Source organism: Vespula vulgaris, chromosome 10 (genome assembly GCF_905475345.1).
Source record: "Vespula vulgaris chromosome 10, iyVesVulg1.1, whole genome shotgun sequence".
Taxonomy (NCBI): Eukaryota; Metazoa; Arthropoda; class Insecta; order Hymenoptera; family Vespidae; genus Vespula; species Vespula vulgaris.
Window position 1 is genome coordinate 8,056,910 of NC_066595.1, and position 20,857 is coordinate 8,077,766.

At 36.0% G+C, this 20,857-nt stretch overlaps 1 protein-coding gene across 3 annotated transcripts; it reads right to left on the reverse strand.

Annotated features, from left to right (window-relative positions):
• Positions 1-1,290: 1,290 nt before the first annotated feature.
• On the reverse strand, positions 1,291-19,600 carry LOC127067011 (metabotropic glutamate receptor). 3 transcript variants are annotated; one of them, XM_051001440.1, is made up of 6 exons: positions 19,095-19,563; positions 13,961-17,348; positions 10,070-10,893; positions 6,185-6,297; positions 3,542-4,673; positions 1,291-1,695 (listed from the first exon to the last, which is right to left on the reverse strand). In XM_051001440.1, the coding sequence occupies exons 2-6, from the start codon at positions 14,551-14,553 to the stop codon at positions 1,547-1,549; spliced, it is 2,811 nt and encodes a 936-aa protein (XP_050857397.1). In that variant the 5' UTR covers positions 14,554-17,348; positions 19,095-19,563; the 3' UTR covers positions 1,291-1,546. The 3 variants fall into 3 exon arrangements, with proteins under 3 accessions (XP_050857397.1, XP_050857396.1, XP_050857398.1); XM_051001439.1 differs by having other exon boundaries at positions 18,975-19,563; XM_051001441.1 differs by lacking the exons at positions 1,291-1,695; positions 3,542-4,673 and having other exon boundaries at positions 4,689-6,297; positions 18,975-19,600.
• Between the last annotated feature and the right edge of the window lie 1,257 nt (positions 19,601-20,857).

Sequence of the window (20,857 nt, forward strand, 5' to 3'; positions counted from 1 at the left end):
CGATTGTGCGATGCGATTTGGGTATAAAACGAACGAGTAAATACAGACGTTCATTTGAAAAATTGTCCGACTTGTTTCGAAGAATATATAAATGTGATTAATGGAATACAAGAATGGGCACGATCAATGGAGAGAGTGAGAGAGAGAGAAGGAGAGAGAAAGAATCTTGCGGATGCAAGATCATTCGAAAATAAATATTTGTTTCTCTCATCTAAAACGTTTGAGATTTGTATTGCTCGTTTTTCGATAATTTCTATTCTTCTTTTTCTCTCACAGTATAAATTACAAATATTTTGTAATATTAAATAAATATATAAATAAATAAATAAAAATAACTGTATAAAGAAGTATAAATAAATAAATAAATAAATAAATATTTATAAAGATTATCACTCGACTATGTATATCTAACATAGATTAAATATCTAGAACATTGCTTAGATTAAATTTCTAGAACATATCGTAAAACCGATAACATTCGAATTAATTAACATTTGAATTAATTAAAAAGGAACTTTCACACCACTCTTTTCTTTCCTATCAGGATTTTACTGTCTTCCGATAGTTCTGAAAAGTATTTCGAGATTGAATTTATCACATAAACGATCGAACGAAACTTTCGAGTATGTACTTTTATATTACATTTTAATAGAATTTCTTTAAAATAATGTAAAGTATTTCGATAATAAAACGAAACACGTTGGTTTCGTTCGTTATTTCCTCGTTTATTTATACTCGTTTGGTTGAATCATTCGTTTTTTTTGCGAATTATTCGAATATAATTAATCTTATTTATGAATTTTTTGTAATACAACACGATCGTTTTAATGCATACTTTTTACGTACATAGATATATATCTATCTTTTTTTTACATACGCACGCATATTCATATTCATATATATATAAATATATATATATATATATATATATATATATATATATATATATATATATTTATACCAAGGACAACGTTAACAGTAACAATAACGACAACAATGATCGTGGTTGATTGATCGATGATCTTGATATACATATATATACACACGGTGTTTTGTAATACATTGATAAGTATAGTATTAATGAATTTAGGACGCAAAACACAACAAAGCATTTGTACGAACGTCGTCTGTTAAGTTAATCGATTATGCAAATTATTGTTTTAACATTATCTCGATAAAGGTATAGTATTTGCACTCCAACACACACGCTCGAAATATTGTATATTATGAAATATGTACCTTGTACATGATTCACGAATGAAATAACATCGATCGATATTGTATCTGGTCTTTTTTTTTATCTTCTTTTTTTATTTTTATATTTTTCTTCTAATGCACACAGTCTCGTAAAATTTCTCCATCCTTCTTTCTATATTCTTCTTACTCGAAAAAATTAATCTACGATGGAATATTACATTATTATTTTTTTTTTCCTTTTTTTTTTCCTTCAGTAATTCACACTTATTCACTTCGTCGAATATGTCTCAAATTTATCGAATGTGTCAAAGATATTATATTCGTACGTAGAAGTAATTGGCGGGTCAATTTACAATTGAGCCACCTGTTCGTTATTAGTTGTCATACTAGACGAGATCGGTGCAAGTGAGATCTCCGTTACGCCCACCGAAGTTTGTACAGCCGCTGTGAGTGCACTCTGCAAAGGTATACTTTCACTGACTAATTCACAGGCAGTATCTGAAACATGAAATAATAATATGATAACACTGATTTTTAGGTTTTCAATGATACACACCCACGTCGATATACATATGTATCGGATATTATATTATATATATCGGAATCGAGTCTTTCATTGTGATATAAATAGATGAGTTAAATTCGTACGAATGATTCATTTTATATCAATGGAAATTGATAAAATTAAGTAAATAATCTCAATTTTACCAAATCATTTCTATCTTACAAGATAACACTCGGACAGCTTTAAATTATCTTTCACCTAAAAAGTCACCAGAAGATCCGATACATATTCATGAAATCTGTGATGAAGAAAACGATGAGGTAGAAATCCTCTCTCTATACATGTGAGTATAATTTAATAAATTCATTACTATCACATGTCACGATTTCAACCGAATATTTCATTACACCCATAACGTCAGTAGATAAATTATAATAGAAATTGAATAGTATCTAATATTTTATCTTCGTTGATGTAAATAAATAAATTGAATCGAAGCGAAATTAATAAAATTTTATAAAATTATTATTAACTATTTTTGTCCATCATTACGCTACTTTTTCAATATTAATGTATATTCAACGTGAACGATTAGAATTAAAAATTAAATTGTACAAGGGACCTAAGGGAAGAAGATTACGAGCCAGATAAAAAAGAAAAGATAACTTTGCATATTATTGTAAGTTTCGCGTAAAACCATTGTCATCATTTTCTCTTTACTTTCTTCTTTTTCCAAATTTTTTCAGCGATTAGAATAATTTGTCAATGTTTATGAAAAAAACTTAATGAAATTGCGATCTTGATAGAGTGAACGTATCCTTCGCATTTAACTAAAATTATCAATGCGTATACGTCGTGGCCGCATTTTAACGAAGAATTTTACATCGGAATATGAAATGGAACGCGTAGAATGCGATCGCGATAATATACGAGCTGGCCAAGTACGTATGTACATAGTACGAGAGCGAATGTACTCTGTACAGTCTAATTAAAGAGTGCCAGTTACAAAGCGCTTTGGCATCGTGCCGAGTATTCTCATTACCGTTTCTGTCTCCTCATAATTCGCAATTCATCCTACTAATTTTTGTCAATGTCTTCGCTTTAAATCGCGTCCATTACATTTTCCCAATGGCGATAATTATTATCAAAATAAATATGAATAAATTCGGTTTAAGAAAACGGAAACGAAAAGGAAAAAAAAAGAAAAAGAACTTTTGGAAGACATTATAGAAAATGCGCTAGATTTGTCTTGACAGAAAAAAAAAGAATCGTTGAGTCTAAAGCCGCATAAAAAATGGGTCACGCTTATTGACAAAACCGTGCGTCGTAGCAAGGCATTAAGATTATCATTCGTTGTTACGTTTTAACACAGAATGTGATGTTTCGTCATTATTAAAATTCTCCTTCTATGTACGTACATATTATTATTATCATTCATGTATATTTAGTTTAAGACGAAACTTCAATATTTCGGAAATACTGCAAGGTATTATCGTAATGAAACGAATTTGAAGGAGTGATCGTAGAGTTTATAATTATCCTGTCACACGTAGAAGTCTGAGTTTATTGCGACGTTGTAAACGTCGCTGTTCTTTGTTAAATCGAATAATTGGAATAATAAAAGATTAAGCTCCCTCAAGATAAACGATCGATTGACCTAAAATGGCTTTGTATCGCGTATTGCGATCTCGAATAAGAAGAAAGGATATTGGATAGCGATGTTCGTATGTCTAATTCGAGATAACGAAATACGAATAAAAGGTGAAAATTGAATCGAGTCGATTTAAATCGAATCTAATCTAATCTAATCGAACAACTAATCGATCTATATTCACTCACATTTCGTGACCGAAGAGGTTCCAGCGCTGCTACCCTGTTTCTTCAAAGTGTTGCCCTTGATGAAAGTTTTGCCTCGTATATTTTTATCCGGTTGGAAGACGATAATGTAGACTTTGGGTGCGTAGAGACATACGAGGGTAACCGATGCGCTAAGACTAATGGCGACACAGAGCGTCGTGATTTGGGTCTCGTGAGCGTTTCCAGTTCCGAAATAAATGGGTACAAAGCCAAGCCAGATGATACAAGTCGTGTACATAGTGAAGCCGATGAATTTGCTTTCGTTAAAGTTTTCGGGTATCTTTCGTGTTTTTACGGCATAAACGGTGGATACAAGGATCAGAATAGCGTTGTATAATTGAGAGAAGAGAAAACTCATGTCTTGGATGTTACATTTCAATATGACTTGTTTGCGATCGGGATAATAATATCGCGTGCCTGGTGGCTCGACGACCATCCATATAAGAGTCAGGACAATTTGGAATGCTATCAAGGCGGCCGCTATACAAACTTGCGAGGTTGGACTGATGTATCGAGGTCTCACCGCAGATCTCGAAGCTGCATCGAATATCCTGGCGATACGATTGGTCTTGGTAAGAAGGGCACCGTAGACGGCGCTGAAACTCACGCCTACGCCAAACCTTTGAAGAACACAGGTAACCGTCGTTGGTGTTATCAGTAACAAAAACGTGTTCAAGTAGCAGACCAAAACACCGGCTAAAAGAACAACGGTCAGCTCTCGTCCAGAAGCACGAACTACTGGAGTGTCTCGATGTTGAAAGAGAAGACAAGCCACTGCCAAGGTCGCTGCTATTCCAAGACAAGAAATCACAGCCGGTGCTATCGCAAAGGCGCTGCTCCACTTGATATGCTTCACTGGTAAATGGTAGCAACCTTTTTTGTCTGTGTGAGGCCACAAGCCTGGCCCGCAATCCATGCAGGTATACTCATCGTACACGAACTCGTACTCTTCGCACTGATCGCACACCCAGCAACAAGTGTCACCCTGTTGCTTCTTTATCATACCTGACTCGCAGGGTAAAGAGCATGCTGAGATCGGTATGTCTTTTGTACCTCGTGCCCAAACCATCTCGTCCGTCTTAATATCCAAGGAGTTGTACCATTTGCCTACGACCTGAAATCTTTTGCGTTTTTATTTTCTTTCTCTCTCTCTCTCTCTCTCTCTCTCTCTCTCTCTCTCTCTCTCTCTCTCTCTCTCTCTCTCTCTCTCTCATATATACAAACATACATACATATATATATATATATGTATGTATGTATGTTTGTATATAACTCACGCCTACGCCAAACCTTTGAAGAACACAGGTAACCGTCGTTGGATGTATATATATATATATATATGTATGTACATACATATATATATATATATACATACATATATATATATATATAACTTGCAACATGTTTTTCTTTCAAATGCTTTTAAAAGATACTTGCAATTTATAGTAGATCGGATATATGAAATTGAAATAACTACATTTTCTCGTGATGCAATAACGTTAAATGGTCAGATAACTATCTGTTTCTCTCTTTCTTTTTATCTCTTTAAATCCAGAAATGCAAATATTCGATTTTACGTCTCAGTGCAATTATAAATTTATCTTTTCGATGATATTTTATTTAAACAAGAATAAAAACAAATAGAAAAAAAAAGAAAGAATCAATATATGAAATAAAACATGGGCAAGTTCTGATCCGATATCTCGCATAAAAAGATATTACAGAACGTTTATACTATAAAATATGCAAATAAAAAGGATTCTTGTGCTTTCAACATCACGTTTTACTAACGAAGCTTGGTTCTTCTCTGGAAAATCATTTGAGGGCTAGTTAGTTAGATATATTCCATTCGAGAGTATGACTAATTGGAAAAACGAAGAAAATTTTGTCCATGTTCTTTGCTTACATGCTTTTGTGAAATATTTGTTTCAACTGTAGCAACATTTAATTATAAATTAATTGATGCTAATTCAATAAAATAATCAACAGATCTGGGCCATGCACGGTTTTAAACGGAGCTAGAGGAAGAAATCTGATATGATTAAACGATTCATCACCGTTCACGGTGAGAACATTTCTACGAAATATTGATTGAGGCATATTTATAGATATAAATATATATGTTAATAACGTATTATTGATACACACGTTAATATATATGTTATAGCATTAATATAGATGTTAATAATATATTTAGAAATTATTATTTGTCGAAAAGAACAAGAATTCGTAAAAAGATGGTAAGTGAGAGAGAAAATAAAAGAAAATAAATGAAAAAAAGAAAAGAAAAAAAGAAAAGAAAAGAAAAAGAGAGAGAGACAATTTGTGGAAAGTTCCCGACGGAAACAATAAGAGAGGATGATAGCTTTCGTGACGGTTCGAACTTTTACAAAAGTAATTCGAAGAAAGCAAATTAAACGGAGGTTCTACAAATGCGATTTTTCTTTTTTTTTACGGATTTGCACAAACGTTAATTAATTGTGTAGAAAAAAGGAAGGAGTGAAATCTGAGAGAAAACTCGTTTCTTTCTTCTCCTTTTTTCTATGTTATTTTGTTCTTTTATTTTTTTTCCTTGTTCTTTTTCTTTATTTTATTGTTTGTTTCTCTTATTATCTTTGTACTTGCCCGATAGTGATAGCCATCGGTACCGCTGAGATTCGACTTCCGGAAATTCAGGATCTCGTATCTTGCCAGGCCGTCACCATGTTCGTCAAATTTCACCTCGCTGCCAGCGGAGTCTAGAAAATGACTGAAAATCTGAATACCCTCGAGGCTTGGCCCGTGAAATGGCTCGTAATATCGCGAAGGTACACTCGGTGAAGCTGCAACGAATGGGTTTTGAAAGTATATCGGTTGGGAGGGCCGTGAAAAGTTATCCTTTTCCAAGAACCTTCAGTAGAGATAACTGCCACCAAGAATTTCCTTTTCGAATTTTGTTTTCGAAGAAAATGCATACAATTGGTCCTGAATTTTTGCTCTTATAATTTTGTTCTAATCGAATATCTCATACGTTAGAGTACGCCCTAATCTCAATCATTTAATTTCAATTTCAACGACATCTATTAGAAAGTTACAAAATTCAACAGATTTTTTTCTTCTCAATGTATTTTTCTCCTAGAAATCTTAATAAAACAAATCAATATGGAATAGTTTCGTAAAAAAATTATTTTCAAATTATGTGAAGTATTAGAAATAGAAAAAAGTCGTCAGAATTGGTCGAAAAGAAATTAAAAAAATTATTATGGTAAAGAGTTGATGAGTTGTATTTAATTACACGAAGAAATCGAAATTTTTTAATTGTAGATAACAAAGCAAAATTTAATCAATAAAATATTGTTATCAAATATTCCAAATTTCTTAGAAAGAGAAAGATCGTATTTTTCATTGACATCATCATATCGTTGGAGATACGAAAAGACTCGAATTTTTTTCCAAACGGTTAAAATTGATTAGATGATTTTAACGAATTTGAGAGCACTAAGATGAATTTATATTCGACTTAGATCATCGTTTCAATACTTGATACAAGTGTTGAGAACAAAGAGATATGAAGAAATACTTGCGTGAATCGAGAAGAATTTACTAATGTATATCAGCTACTATCAATAAGATATGACGAATTGGTGATTAATCACACGCGATGAATGCGCGATGAATACATGAAAAACGTTTGATCATTGAGACTATAAGTCTTAATTCGTTTCTTATTGTCGGACAATATCTTATCTTACACGTGCTATAACCTTCGATCTTCTTTGTAAATAAAAAGTGATAACGTACTCTTGATACTAGGTATTATTAAAGTAATGCGTTTTGTTTTACGTTATTTTCGCCTCATTTAAAAAAATAGAGAATAAAAAAAAAATAAAAGAAAGAAAGAAAATTTCATTTAATCCATCCATTAAAAATATTATAATTGTCAATTAATTTTGTGACGAGAAGATGAAATAAGATCAAAAATACAGATATATAAGTGTATATTTTAAAAATCACATGGCTTTATGACGAAGAACCGATGAAAAAGATGAAGATCACCTGTGTTTCTTTGGAAATTGTACGATTCTGATAAAAAAATAAAAGGAATAATAATAATAATAATAATAATAATAGTATTAATAACAATAATAAGTTTGTAGAATACGTAGATCAGAAAAGACACGATCGTCTTCGATGGCTCATGGAGTATTCTCTTTATTCGAAAATATCGTCGAGAGATCTTCTTGTTCGGTGACCTAAATAGACGGACATCGCGTAACGCAATTTCCTCGTTCTATTGTATTACCCGTGAAGCTAATATAATAGCGAGCGAGTCACGCTATGGGACTCAAAGTAAATCGTCGCTTACTAATTAATCGGTGTGAAATGATTGGCTGAATTATGTATATAGGTATACATTTCTATCTTATTCTTCGATTAATCGATTGAGTGATCGATCGACACGCTTCTCTCCTAATTCCCAATTATCTTACATAGTTATAACGAATGATAAAAAAAATGATGTTGCAAATTTCAAAAGACCTGTGTATATGATTGACGCCATCGATCCATTAGTAATTTCGGAATTTTCTTAAAAAATGATGACCATTTTAAATAAATATTTTTTACGAACGAGACTCAAGATATTGTCGCGATTCACATTCGATGTATGTAAATATATCAATACTACCGACGTTAAATTTATCCTCGAATATTTTTTCTTCTCAACAAAGATTTGTCTGAGAAAAGAAAACAACAAAGGAAAAAGAAACGTTGCTCAACATCGTCTATTTAAAATTTATTCGTAACCTAAATACTAAATACTAAGAAAAGATTTCACAGTACATTCCCTTTGTAACTTAAGTAGTAAAATACATAGATATTAAGAAGATCCATCTGTTCGCGAAGGAGATTACCGAGATTGAAGTTTAATAATAATAATATGAATTTCAACGCAGTTATCGAATCGGGAAAGAGATCAAAGAAAAGAGACTCCACGAAGAAGGATCGTATTCCCTTTATCACCGAAAGTACCTGCAACGGCGTGACCTTAATATTTGAGCCGATGTTCTAGGCTGCCGCTAGCCTAAAAACGCAGCCGGCGAGGAATAAACGCGAGAGCCATTATCTCCTGCGCATTTCGTGCGATATCGTCGCGTGTACGTTCGTGACACGAATCGATAGTGGTACGCCCGTCGGATGAGTCCGATTCAATTCGAGATATTCCGTTTAATAATACACGTATCGTCTCATCGCGAACTCATAGAATCAACGAAAGTTCTACTTCCTCCTATCTAAAAACAGTCCCCATCCCCAGACCCCTACCGCCACCCTCTTCCTTCTCCATCCCACAGTTTCTCTTCATTCGATCTTTTTCTCACTCAAGAAATAAATTCGAACATGCTATAAATATTTCTGATATGTGTTGCGTCTATCTATCGAAGTTCTGACCTCGATAAATGTTTTTCTTAATCTAACCTCGTCCTGGACTGTACCTTTCCCCTTATGATATATGAATTCTACTCTGTCTGCGATAATTTCCATTCGTATCTATAGAGTATTTCCTTTAACGACTCTACACCTTCAAGGACGAAATGATCGATTACTAACGCAAAAGGAACTCGAGGGATATCCAACTATGTATACGTTCGTTTTGTTTCTCTCGCACGTGATCGATCCATCTTTCAAAGTGTTCCTTATGATTTTCGGATTATCGATTATAGAATGCGTTATTGTGATACAAGTTAAATGCAAATCGATGTCACGTTGATTCGACTTAGAAAATTTCGTTTGAAAATATTTTTATCCTTCTTACTTTATCCTCGACTAAATGTCATTTTATCGGAAGGAAAAGAAAAAAAAAAAAAAAAAAAGAAAAAGGTAACTTCGCTGAACTAAATGCTTTCGATCGATAGTCGTCGCGTTCTGCGATATACAGTCAGTCGCAGAAATATTCGGACAGTTTTTTTTTGATCGAGTAACTTTTTCTATATCGAATTTTTAAAGAATTTTGAGATTTTGGTAGAGAGTATGCGAAGAATCGAACGTTTTGTTTTCAACGTTCGTTATCAAGTATTTTCCACTAACAAAACAAGAAAAAATCTATAAACAATTTTTTCGCATCGATCTTGTCTCGTATCTCTACGTGGATACAATATTTATAATTAGAATCGAGCAATCAATAAGGAAATTGAGAATTTCTAACGATCCTTTCATCCGTACTTTTATATTCGATATTCGATTGTATAAATTCTTGAGAATTTATCGGTGTTACTTAGCCATCACATTCAGTTTACTGCGTCTGAACCTATTAAATAGTCATTGCTTTTCTCGCTCGCATAATAACAAAAAATAAATTTGATTTACGTTGGATAGGATGATCGTTTCGTAATACTCGAATATATAAACTACGTACATAGGTACGATACATTTCGTTATAGACAGGAGTTAGATCAACGTGATATCGATCAAGACCCATTCGTTCGAATAAGAAAATAAATAGAAAAAATGAAGAAATATAAAAATCGAACTTACCTTTGAAGGAAACGTTTAAGAGATAATTTCTGTAGAAAGCACCGCGATCATAATTGGCCATCGCAGGACATACTCCAGTCTTACCACAAAGATCACGCTGAAGATTATGAAGAGCCAATGCAAACGCATAAACAGCATCAACAACGAATTGGACTTTAGATTCTTGTTCGTATCCTCTGCTCGGTGTTAATCTATATTCAGGACTACAAGTCTTTCTTGCACCATTCGCTGGTGAAATCGTAGTATGTGCTTGATGTTGAGTCCTAGCGTTTTTCTTTAAATTGCAACTAAAAACCTCTTCCCAATATTCGGCGAACCAAGGATTCCTATGGTTGTTTTCTGGCGTTAAGGTTGCCATATATTCGTCGAATCCTGGAATATTTTTCGATTGAAGTTCAACGGTAATCGCTCCTTCAGCTTCTTCTTCTAAACCTTCGACGAGCTTTATTTGTCTGCCCCAACCATCGCTGGCTAACCACTGAAACGCTTGACTGAGGTTCGATCTCCTCGTTGCTTCGAGAATTCCTCGGGCATCTTCGGCTCGAGTGAAGAGGACGACTGCTCGAGCATTCGACTTCTTTATCAATCTCTGAATAATATCGTCAAAGACCTTGTCATCTGCTGCACTCGGTACCTTTACTGCTGCTGCTATGCAAACGTTTCTCTCGATTGCTTCACGCGTGAACACTTCGATCCCATATTCGCCGTAGCTACCCTCTGAATAGACGGTCGATACGTAAGACCAGTTAGCACTTTTCACCACATCGACCAGAGCAATCGACTGGAACGTATCCGGTGGTACTGTCCTTGCAAAATAATCGAACCTGTACAAGAAGACAATTTATACGTAACAATAACAAATATTTACATTCAACCTATCAACACGATTTATAGTATATCGTATATATAAATGCCTACGCATACTTATATACTATAAAAGTATAAATTAAGAATGAAAAGGCTTGAAAATCATGAAAACTTATGTATTGTCCTATACGTCATTTTGAAAACTAAAAAAAATGTCCTCATCGGCGAAACTTTAATTAGAATACGTTTCTGGAGCACTGATTACGTAATCCTTTATTTTCTTTTTTTTGTCTCTTCAATTTTAATAATACCAGGATTTCAAATGTTTCACTGAAATGGAATAAAAGTTGTAAGGCTCAATTTACCAAGAGAATCCCATGAGAAATCAAATAAATCAACGCGGCTTTCGTTTCGGAAAAATAAAAATCATTAACATCTGAGAATCGAAATAGTATATCATCTTAATGATCAACACGTGCCGAAAGTATCAACGGTCTACACGCAATTCCGTTCGATGTCTCGAGGGTCGACATCGAAGTTTCTCTAGAGAGATCCATAATCGAGCCCTTGGGACAAATTGGGTTACGCAGGATACAGATAGAAGCCAGTATCTCTGCCAATCGATACACTTCGACGATACTCTCGATTTCAGAGAAAAAGAGTCGGTTGTAAGAACGCAAGTTTGCAAGCAATATCGTGATTCTAAGAGGGAAGGAAGACCTTTCCGGGTATATCTTTTTTCCTTTTCAGCAGAAAAGACGACATTACAAGTTTTTTTCTTTTTTTTTTTTTTTTTGTTAATGAACTGTTTAGATCTAATAATATCCGACATTCGTCGAACGATCAATGACTTCTTTTATTCTTTCATATTTTACAGATAACGAAAAAATTACTTGGAAATAAAGAACGAGAATAGACAAAGAAAAAAGAAAGAAAAAAAATTGGACAGAGAAAAGAAAGAAAGAAAATATGGCTAGGAGAATGAAAGAGGTGGAACGGTAAAAGCAGAGAAAAAAATATTACAAAAGATATGTATGTACGAATAAAAATAAGTGGGAAAAAGAAACAATGATAAAAATGGGTGCGAAGAGAAAATCTTCACCTTACACAGATACACGAGAACACATGCACACATTTTCGTTTAACTAAATACTGCTTGGTTAAATGAAAATGTTCTTTCTTTTCTTTCTTACTATTACATATTTAATATTACTAGTGACATATATACACATACATCTTCCTTTCTCTTTCCTCTTAACTATTCGTTTCGAAACAAAAACCGGTAGAAGTACAAACGGAATAGAAACAAATGGAAAAGTTGGAGGAAAAGCTTTTTTAAGGAATACCTAATGAAACCGAAAGCAATATCAACGTTACAAAAGCAGCCTTTTCGGGACTTGCGTTGAGACGAAAATGACAATTAAGTGTGCTCCAATTGGGTACAAAGCATAGGAAAAAGAATATAAGCGAACCAAAGTATGTAGTTATTCTTATTTCTATTGTGCTATCGCTACTACTACTACTAATACATCTAAATGCAAAAACAAGTATAAAATTTCGATTTCGTCCTCTCTCGATCAAACGAAGTCCTAAACTTAATCCTTGAACAATCGAATGTAACATTGAAAGGCAACTTGATCGATTTACTACATGTACCTTCCTGATTACTTACCACGATTCGAGAGAATCCTTTGAAAGAATATTCGTTGTTAGTATCGTTTTCTAACAAGAACTGTAACTTCGTACGAATGTTTGACTCATTATGCAATCCTTTCTAAAGGTAAGTATAGTTACGCAACAGTAGTAGTGGCTCTCTCTTTCTCTTTGAAATTGGTCATGGAACAACGTAACTGTTCGTAATTAGTTCGAAAGTTTCACGAATCGAGCAATTACAAGATCTTTTTCATTTTTAGGCACGTGACCACAGGAAGTTCCTTATGCACCGAATAAAACGAAAATTTTGCCGGATAATTATCTCTGAAACTATTTGAAATATCCGAAAACCTTAGTTTTCGATCATATAAAAATCTTAATGTGTATGTGTGCGTGCTTGCGTGCATGCGTGCGTTCATGCGTTCGTGCGTGCGTGCGTGCATCCACTCTACCGTTGAAACGGATGGTAGAATTAATTTAAAATTTATACCGAAAATAAAATTACTTTCAACAAAATATTTCGATTCAATACGATTTCTGCTTTTAAAAAATAGCGGCAATTTTAAATATTTATAAATTCAGCAAAAAACGCACACATGCGACAAAAAATATTCAAACTCCGAAGATATATTGAAAAAATAATATTTTTAAACATATCACGAATTTTTTTCACAATTTTATATCAAGAATAGTGGGGCGATTTAAAATTACAATTTTTGAACTTAGTTTCTTCTATCAGAACTTATGTGTAATATATTTCTACCCATATTTCTAAACATACAGTGATTCATACCTATCATATCGTATTCACATATCATTTTCGCGATCTAGATGGTTAAGCGAATTAATTTGATATTCATACCAAAAATCGATGTACCAAATATGTGCTAAATATATCAAATATACGTTATAACGGTTCATAAATAATTCTAGTTCAATCCAGTTTTGGAAAAATTAAAACATTTATAACTGATCATAGACGCAATGGAAAAGATAGAAATTGTGCAAAAATATTTGAGATATCGTTAGCCGTTAACGCAAATAGCGTTAACGAAAACGTGCCTAATGCAAAAATGCAAAAATATTCATTCACACGGAACTGGTAATCTTTCTTCAACCTTCTATAACTCAATTTAGTACTTTTTGTCGTGTCTAAGAGAAGAAATGATATTATGTAACATGAAATTTATAGTATAACTGTAATGTACCAATACAAATATAATCTTCGAATCGAACTATCGATCAATTTTATGGAAAAAAGAAAAATGAAATAAAAGAAAAAATGCATACAAGGTACATGGTCTTATTAAAGATTAACATATCTGTGGAAAAAAAAGAACATGAAAATTGATCTCGTCATCTTCTTCTTATTTACCTTCGTATTACTATAAACGAAAGAAAGAGATAATGTGAAAAAAAAAGCAAACAAACCTGGTTTTGTCACTAAGAGCCTTGGCCGTGGACGCTGGTGATATTTGTGGTATGTGAAAGAGGCGCAACAGATTGGCGACCTGAAGCGATACGGAACTGTAGGATCCACCGATGACGCCAAAGATCGGTCCAGCACTAGCCGTCTTCTTTACTCTGGGCGTCGATTGATCTGCACACTCGAGCACGCTTATATCCAAATTTGAAAGTGAAGCGCGAACGAAGTGTAGACTTTGATTGAGAGCATAGGTGTCTCTTCCACAAGTGTCCAGGATGTGTACACCCAACATAATGTCCGGCAATATCCTGGTCTCTCTGTTGATTTGATCGACCGCAAAGAGCATCGCCTCAAGCCGTTGAACGCCACGATTGTAGACGTTTGGTCCGCAAGCGGAACCGCCTTTCTCGTGGACGGGAAACAAACCACCGAGGACGATATCGCCTGGTATCAAAACGGACTCCCTCTCACTGTGTATTCGAGATCGACTGATCGACGGTAACTGCTGAAGCGTCATCAAGAGGATCACCGTGTGTAGCAAAGAGCGTTTCATTTTGACGAGAATAACAAAGCGTCGAGCGCTACTTTTCCGAATCATATGAAGATCGCATCTTTTAGATCAGCTAATTCTCTTTCGATCGATTATTTATTCGTTGCTTTCTCTTAAGATTAACATTTAGCTTCTCTAACTTTCGTAATGCTCGTTATCGTTGTTTTCAACGTTTTTAGGCCTTTCGCACGTTCTACAACTCGTAGGCATGTTCTTCGTTTATTCACTTATCGAATAAAAGTTCAAAAAGTTATTAGGCGAGACACTTCAAAGACACGTGTCGAGTATCTTGAAATCTTCGTTGAGTTTCCTAAGAATTTATACCTTTCGATCGATCTCGAAACATTTTCCTTCCGTTCTAAACGGAGGCAAAGAACGATCCGAACTAGAGATCATCTTGTTTATTCGTTAGTTCGTATTCTTCCGTCAAGATTGCGCAGTCGATTTTCTTTTAAAATAGATCGAAACGCACGCAAGATGCCGCCTCGACTGGCATATCTTAAAATTCAACCTTCTTCCGTTATCTTTTATCGAAAAATTTGAATTTGTCGATCGTTATAAACGTCTTTCATTGATCAAATAAATAAATACAAAGCGTTTCTATCGATCGATAGATCTTGATCGAGATATAACTTGTTCGTGAAACTTCGAATCTGATGTATGAAGCTTATATAGGTCGTGGATGCATTAGCTATATCCAAGTTTCCAATCACAGGGCGGAAGTTGTCCGCAAAATTATTCATCTAAAAGCCGGATATGCGGAGCCGATACGTTCGACGAAGAACGACGTTGTTAACTTGCCGATCGCTTCTCGAAAGCTCCAAGCATGAAACTCGATTGCCGTTGGACCAGCGCCATAACTACTGAGCCATCGTTTGCCATGAATTTTCTATCGATCTCGATCCCGAATCGATTGGATCGATTACTATTCGAACTAGCCCTTTACACAACTAAATCTTTCTCGTTTCTAAAAACTCGAGATACGATATACTCTTCGTCTTTCTTCTTCGATGATTCGAGTTCTCGTTCACGATCCCTGCATTCTTCGTTCAACTCCGGACGTCTAATTTGCAAGCAACCTCGGCATTTCCGTCGCCGCCGGAACTTTTTCTTCTTATTCTTCTTTTTTCTTCTCCAGAGTCGGAAGGAGCCGTCCTTTCCTTCTTTTCTTTCCGTCGCTTCCCTTACTTCTTGAAACTACGTCCTCTTCCTCCGAATAAAACTTTTGTAGGAATGTTGAACTTTTATCCAAAGTCGGGCCACCCACTCGATGTCGTATGGTTCACTTCGATTCGCCAAGAAAATGTGTTTCGTTTCCAACCTCTTCTCTCTCTCTCTCTCTCTCTCTTTTTTTATACATACATACGTACATACATACATATACATACATATATATATAAATATATATATATATATTGATCAAAAAGTGTTGCTTTCTCGGGTAGCCCGACGAACCGACCCGTTTTCTTTGACAGAAAGCTCGTAACAGTGAAGTGGCGTTCTCTTCTTTCCTTCGCTTCCCTATTTCTCTCTTTCTCTCTTTCTCTCCCTTTTACCCCCAACCTTTATCTTCTTCCTCTCTTCTCCACGCTGCAATGGATTTGGATTTCCGCGATACGTTTCAGCACTTCCTCTTTTAGCGTGCTTTCCTCCTCCTTCGACGCTTCCTCCCACGACTTTTTCCTTGTTCCCTTCATCGCAAATATCGCTTTTAACTCTCAACCCTAATTTCTTCTCGTTTAAACGAAAAACAGCATCATCGCAAGCTCCCTCGTTGTGGTCCTCTTAACGTTGCTTCTCTTCTTGGTCTTCGGTCACTGCAAAGCCCTTTTTCGATGTCGTTTCTCTCTTTCTCTTCTCTCTCTCTCTCTCTCTCTCTCTCTCTCTCTCTCTCCCTTTTTCTTTTCAGTACACGACCCCTTCAAACGAGCGACACTTTACTAAATGAGTTCTAATTCGTGTCACGTTCCCTGTGATCCCTCAAACTCGGATTTTACTAGCTTAACGTGCTCGAGCCACTTCGAGCTCAGCTCGAATCCTAAACGAAGTACAGCTACGGACGTGTACCGAACAATTTTTTCTCACAGTGCTCGCTGTATTAATGGCCTCTTTCCCGTCGAAAATTTTCGTCTCGACGAAATTATTCGGTTAGAAGCAAGTTCTTGGGATGACGATAATAGTAATAATAATGATAATAATAACGATGATGATGTTAATAATAATTTCTCGGTGAACTCGTGGCTTTGAGTAACGTCAATCGTAAACTTCAAACTGATCGATCGTTCTCTTGATCGAAGTTTGAAAGCTCGAAGCAGAAGAAAGAGAAGTGTCTCCGAATGGGTTCGGTGATGCGAGAACGAGACAAGACAACGAGAATCGATAATCGTCGATCGGTTTCCTTCGCGGTGCTCGCAAATCGATGTTATCCTGTCGAGATATTTCTTTCTTGGTTTCGTTCTCATCCTTCGAATTTCCGGCTAGTCCTGACGATAGCCGGGAAGCTAACGTTCTTCTATTTTTTTCTTCTCTTTCGTCTTCTTTTCTTCTCCAGTCAACGTTCGAACGACGCAACGCAACGTATGTAAATACATGTCTCTCTATATATATATAAATATATATATATATATATATATATATATATATATATATCTTTCTTTCTCTCTCACTCCAACTTATCCTTGGTCCAGTCACGAGAGAATCGTTGAGTATCGAGTGTCCTGACACACATTCCTCTTCGACGTGCTACTCCCCTCTTCCTGGTTTTTTTTATTTCTATTTCTTTCTCTCTCTCTCTTTCTTTCTCTTTCTCCCTCTCTCTCTTTTCCTTTCTCTCTGGATTTTCTCTGTGTTTCAACAAAAACAAATCAATATCACGTCACCGTGTTGAACCTCCTCGTGGTTCACTGGAAACTTGTTATTTTCCCATGCAAGGAGAAAGAGAGAAAGAAGTCCTTTCAAACCTTCCTTCTCTTCTTTCCTTTTTCCACCACAGAAAAAGAAGAAGAAAGGAAGAGAAAAAGAGAGAGAGACAGAGAGAGAAAGAGAGAAAGAAAGAAAGAGAAAGAAAAAAGAGAAAACTTCTTTCCGAGGATAAAAGTCTCACATCCGTATCAGCGCTCGTTCAATCCGCTAAATTACCAGCTAAAGATTCAAGCTCGAAAGTCGGTGCTCGTCGCTGCGATATTTTCTTCCAAAGAGAAGAACGAGAATAAAAGAGAAATCTATATATACATACATTTATATATATATATATATATACATACATATGTATGTATATTATATGTGTGTATATATATATACATATTATATATTTGTAGATAATATATATAATATATATGTATATATACAAACACACACACACACACATATATATATATATAAAGAGAACGGTACGTTTTAATTGTGCTACTTTTGATAAATCTCAAAATACACACGTGTATGCATATCAAATTCATCTACTTCTACTTCGAGATATGTACATACGTTATAACAAGAAGGTGAGAAGAGCGCATCGTGAGGCGTGAGAAGAGTGAATGAAAGTTCGAAGGTCACTCTCTAAAAGAGGAAGAGAGAGATAGAGAGAGAGAGAGAGAAAGAGAGAGAGAAAAGGGCGATAACCACAAATGCGAATTTCTAACGTGCGCTACTGCATCTCTCTCTTTACCAACGTCCAGCTTCTTTTTTAAAAAACACCGTTCACTTCTATCTTCGAGTTTCTTTTACTAAAGTCTCGCACCCTTTCTCCTTCTCTTTTTCTCTCTCTTTCTTCGAAGGGTGGACGTTCAAAGGCTCGGGCACGAAAATTGCTGACTGACCTAAATAACGCGTTCCCTTTTCATCCATCTCTCTTTCTCTCTCTCTCTCTCTCTCTCTCTCTCTCCCTTTTTATCTCTTTTTCTCCCACCCTCTCCCTTTCTCTCTCTCTCTCTCTCTCTCTTCTCTATTTTTCTTCTTCTCTTTCATATGTCAGAGATGTATAATACTTTCTATTGCCTAATAGATCTACACACGCACGAAATCACACACGTTAAGTTACAAGAAGAAAAATGAATCGTCGAACGAACACACGCACTCACGCATGCAGAGATTCGAAAATAATCGTGATTTGCTCTGCCTCTCTCTCTCTCTCTCTCTCTCTCTCTCTCTCTCTTTCTCTCTCTCTCTCCATCTCTCTCTCCCTACATATCTATCTGTCTATCTATCTATCTTACTCCAAAAATGAAAGTCGAAATAACGAGCTCCGACGATAGCATGTTGGAATATGATACGTATCGAATCGATAATCTCGACGATGCTTGCGCGAGGAGATGACTCGACGCTCGGAAAAACAAGTTACTCTCTTCCTCTCTATATATACATATATAATATATATATATAATATATATCTATATATAATATATATATTTCTATATATCATATATATATGTATATAATATCTTTTTCTCGCTCGCTCTGTTTTCTATGTTTACCAAGCAAGCCGTCGCGGAAGGTAATCGCGCGATTGCCGTGCAACTGCAGTCTCTGCGAAGATCATCCCTCTCTCTTTCTCTCTCTCTCTCTCTCTCTCTCTCTCTCTCTCTCTCTCTCACTGTTTCACGTAGGCGTGGACTGGAAAATCGGCAACCGAGATTGCGAGAGAATAAGATCGACTCGAAAAGACAGAGAGTCGTTGTTCTCTTCTCCTCGTCGCGTTATTCTCTCTCTTCCTCTTCCTTTTCCTCGTTCTCCTTGTCCTGTCTCCTCCTAAACGGCGACAGTAGAGAAGAGGGTGGCTGTTCGGTGAGGCTCATCGAGCGTCCATCGAGGTGCTTCATCCCTCGTGATTTCGACGATCCGTCCTCGAAAACTGTCGATAGGACGAACCAAAGAATCGTTGTTTGAAAACATCGTCGTTCGGGGTAGAGTGCGGATAAGCGACGATCTCCAAGTTGCCGCCACAGCACGACTGGCCGGCCGGCCTTTCCTACCCTCTTGCCCCTTTTCCATTCCCCACTACTGCTCTATCCTCTTGCCTACCCTCTCGGCTACCCTTTCGGCTACCCTCTCGGCTACCCTCGTCACTCTCGACGCTATTTTATCGTCTCTCTCTCTCTCTCTCTCCCTCTTACCTCTCTCGTATTCCTTCTTCTCTCTCTCTCTCTCTCTCTCTCTCTCACCCTCTTTCCTCTCTCACCCTCCCTCATTCCTCTCTCTCTCTCTCTCTCTCTCCCTCTTTCCCCTCTTTTACTCGTTCTCTATCGCAGTACCGAGCTCACTCTCGCGCCACTGTTTCGCGCTTCTATCTATCCCCACTCCATTCTGTGAGCTACTCTACCCCCTCTTATCATCACCACCACCACCACCACTAACTCCGAGTGCCAGTGCCATCCAACGTATATCTCTCACATTCGTACGAACGATAGGTTAAACGCCGTGACGTGCCTCACCGTCGAAGAAGAACCTTCCCTCTTTCTCCTTTCACCCCTGTTCACTCGTTTATTCACTCGCGCTTCTTTAGCTCCAGTAAGCGCAAGGATAAACGTTCGTGCCGTGGCGAGGACGATACCTTATCGAAACTTCAAACCTGTTGTTGTTACAACCTTTCCTCTTCTTCTCCTACAAACAATAAAAAAGGAACAAAATAAAATTGATAAGATCAAAGATTGATACAGTCCTTTTAAGAACTTTCAGACTTGACAATTTTAACGGTTGTTACCTTACGTTCAAAATGTTTGCCTGGATCGATCGGAATGAACTTACCTATTTGTAGTACATACGATCCATCAAATATCGATCCATCGAACTTGATTTAACGAGATCAGGCAGCCGTATCGGTATTTATCTTGCAATAGAACAGAAATATTCCCGGATCGTTTTCGAAGCGTCCGTTTCATATTTCTTCTTTCAAAGCATATTTGAAATTATACGAGAAATTGAAAATTCGTTTCTGGCTATGCTATCTAAATAGGAAAAAGGGATTCGCGTATTTTTATATCATATTTTTTTTCGAGCTTTAAAACACAGATATATGGAATTCTAATTGTCGTCGAATTGAAAATATTCCATTATCGTGTTTTATTTTTTTTTTCCAGTCCTTGTTTTCTTTGGAAAAGAATTTCTCGTATTTTTAGCATCGATTTTCGAGTACGACGCTTTGACGTCAGCATATCCGAGCGCGAAGCGAGTTCCTTCATTGACATTTGAAAAACGAAATTCCACTCGGCCCATCCTTAAAAGCTCGGGTATATTTTTCTTCTTCTCCAAGTGCTTCTCTACGTTCCTTTTTCTTTATTGTTTTCTTTTTTCTGTTTCCTTTTCTTTCCTCTTCTTCTATTTTCCATCAAAGTTCTGTTCGTTTTCTGTGAGCATATCC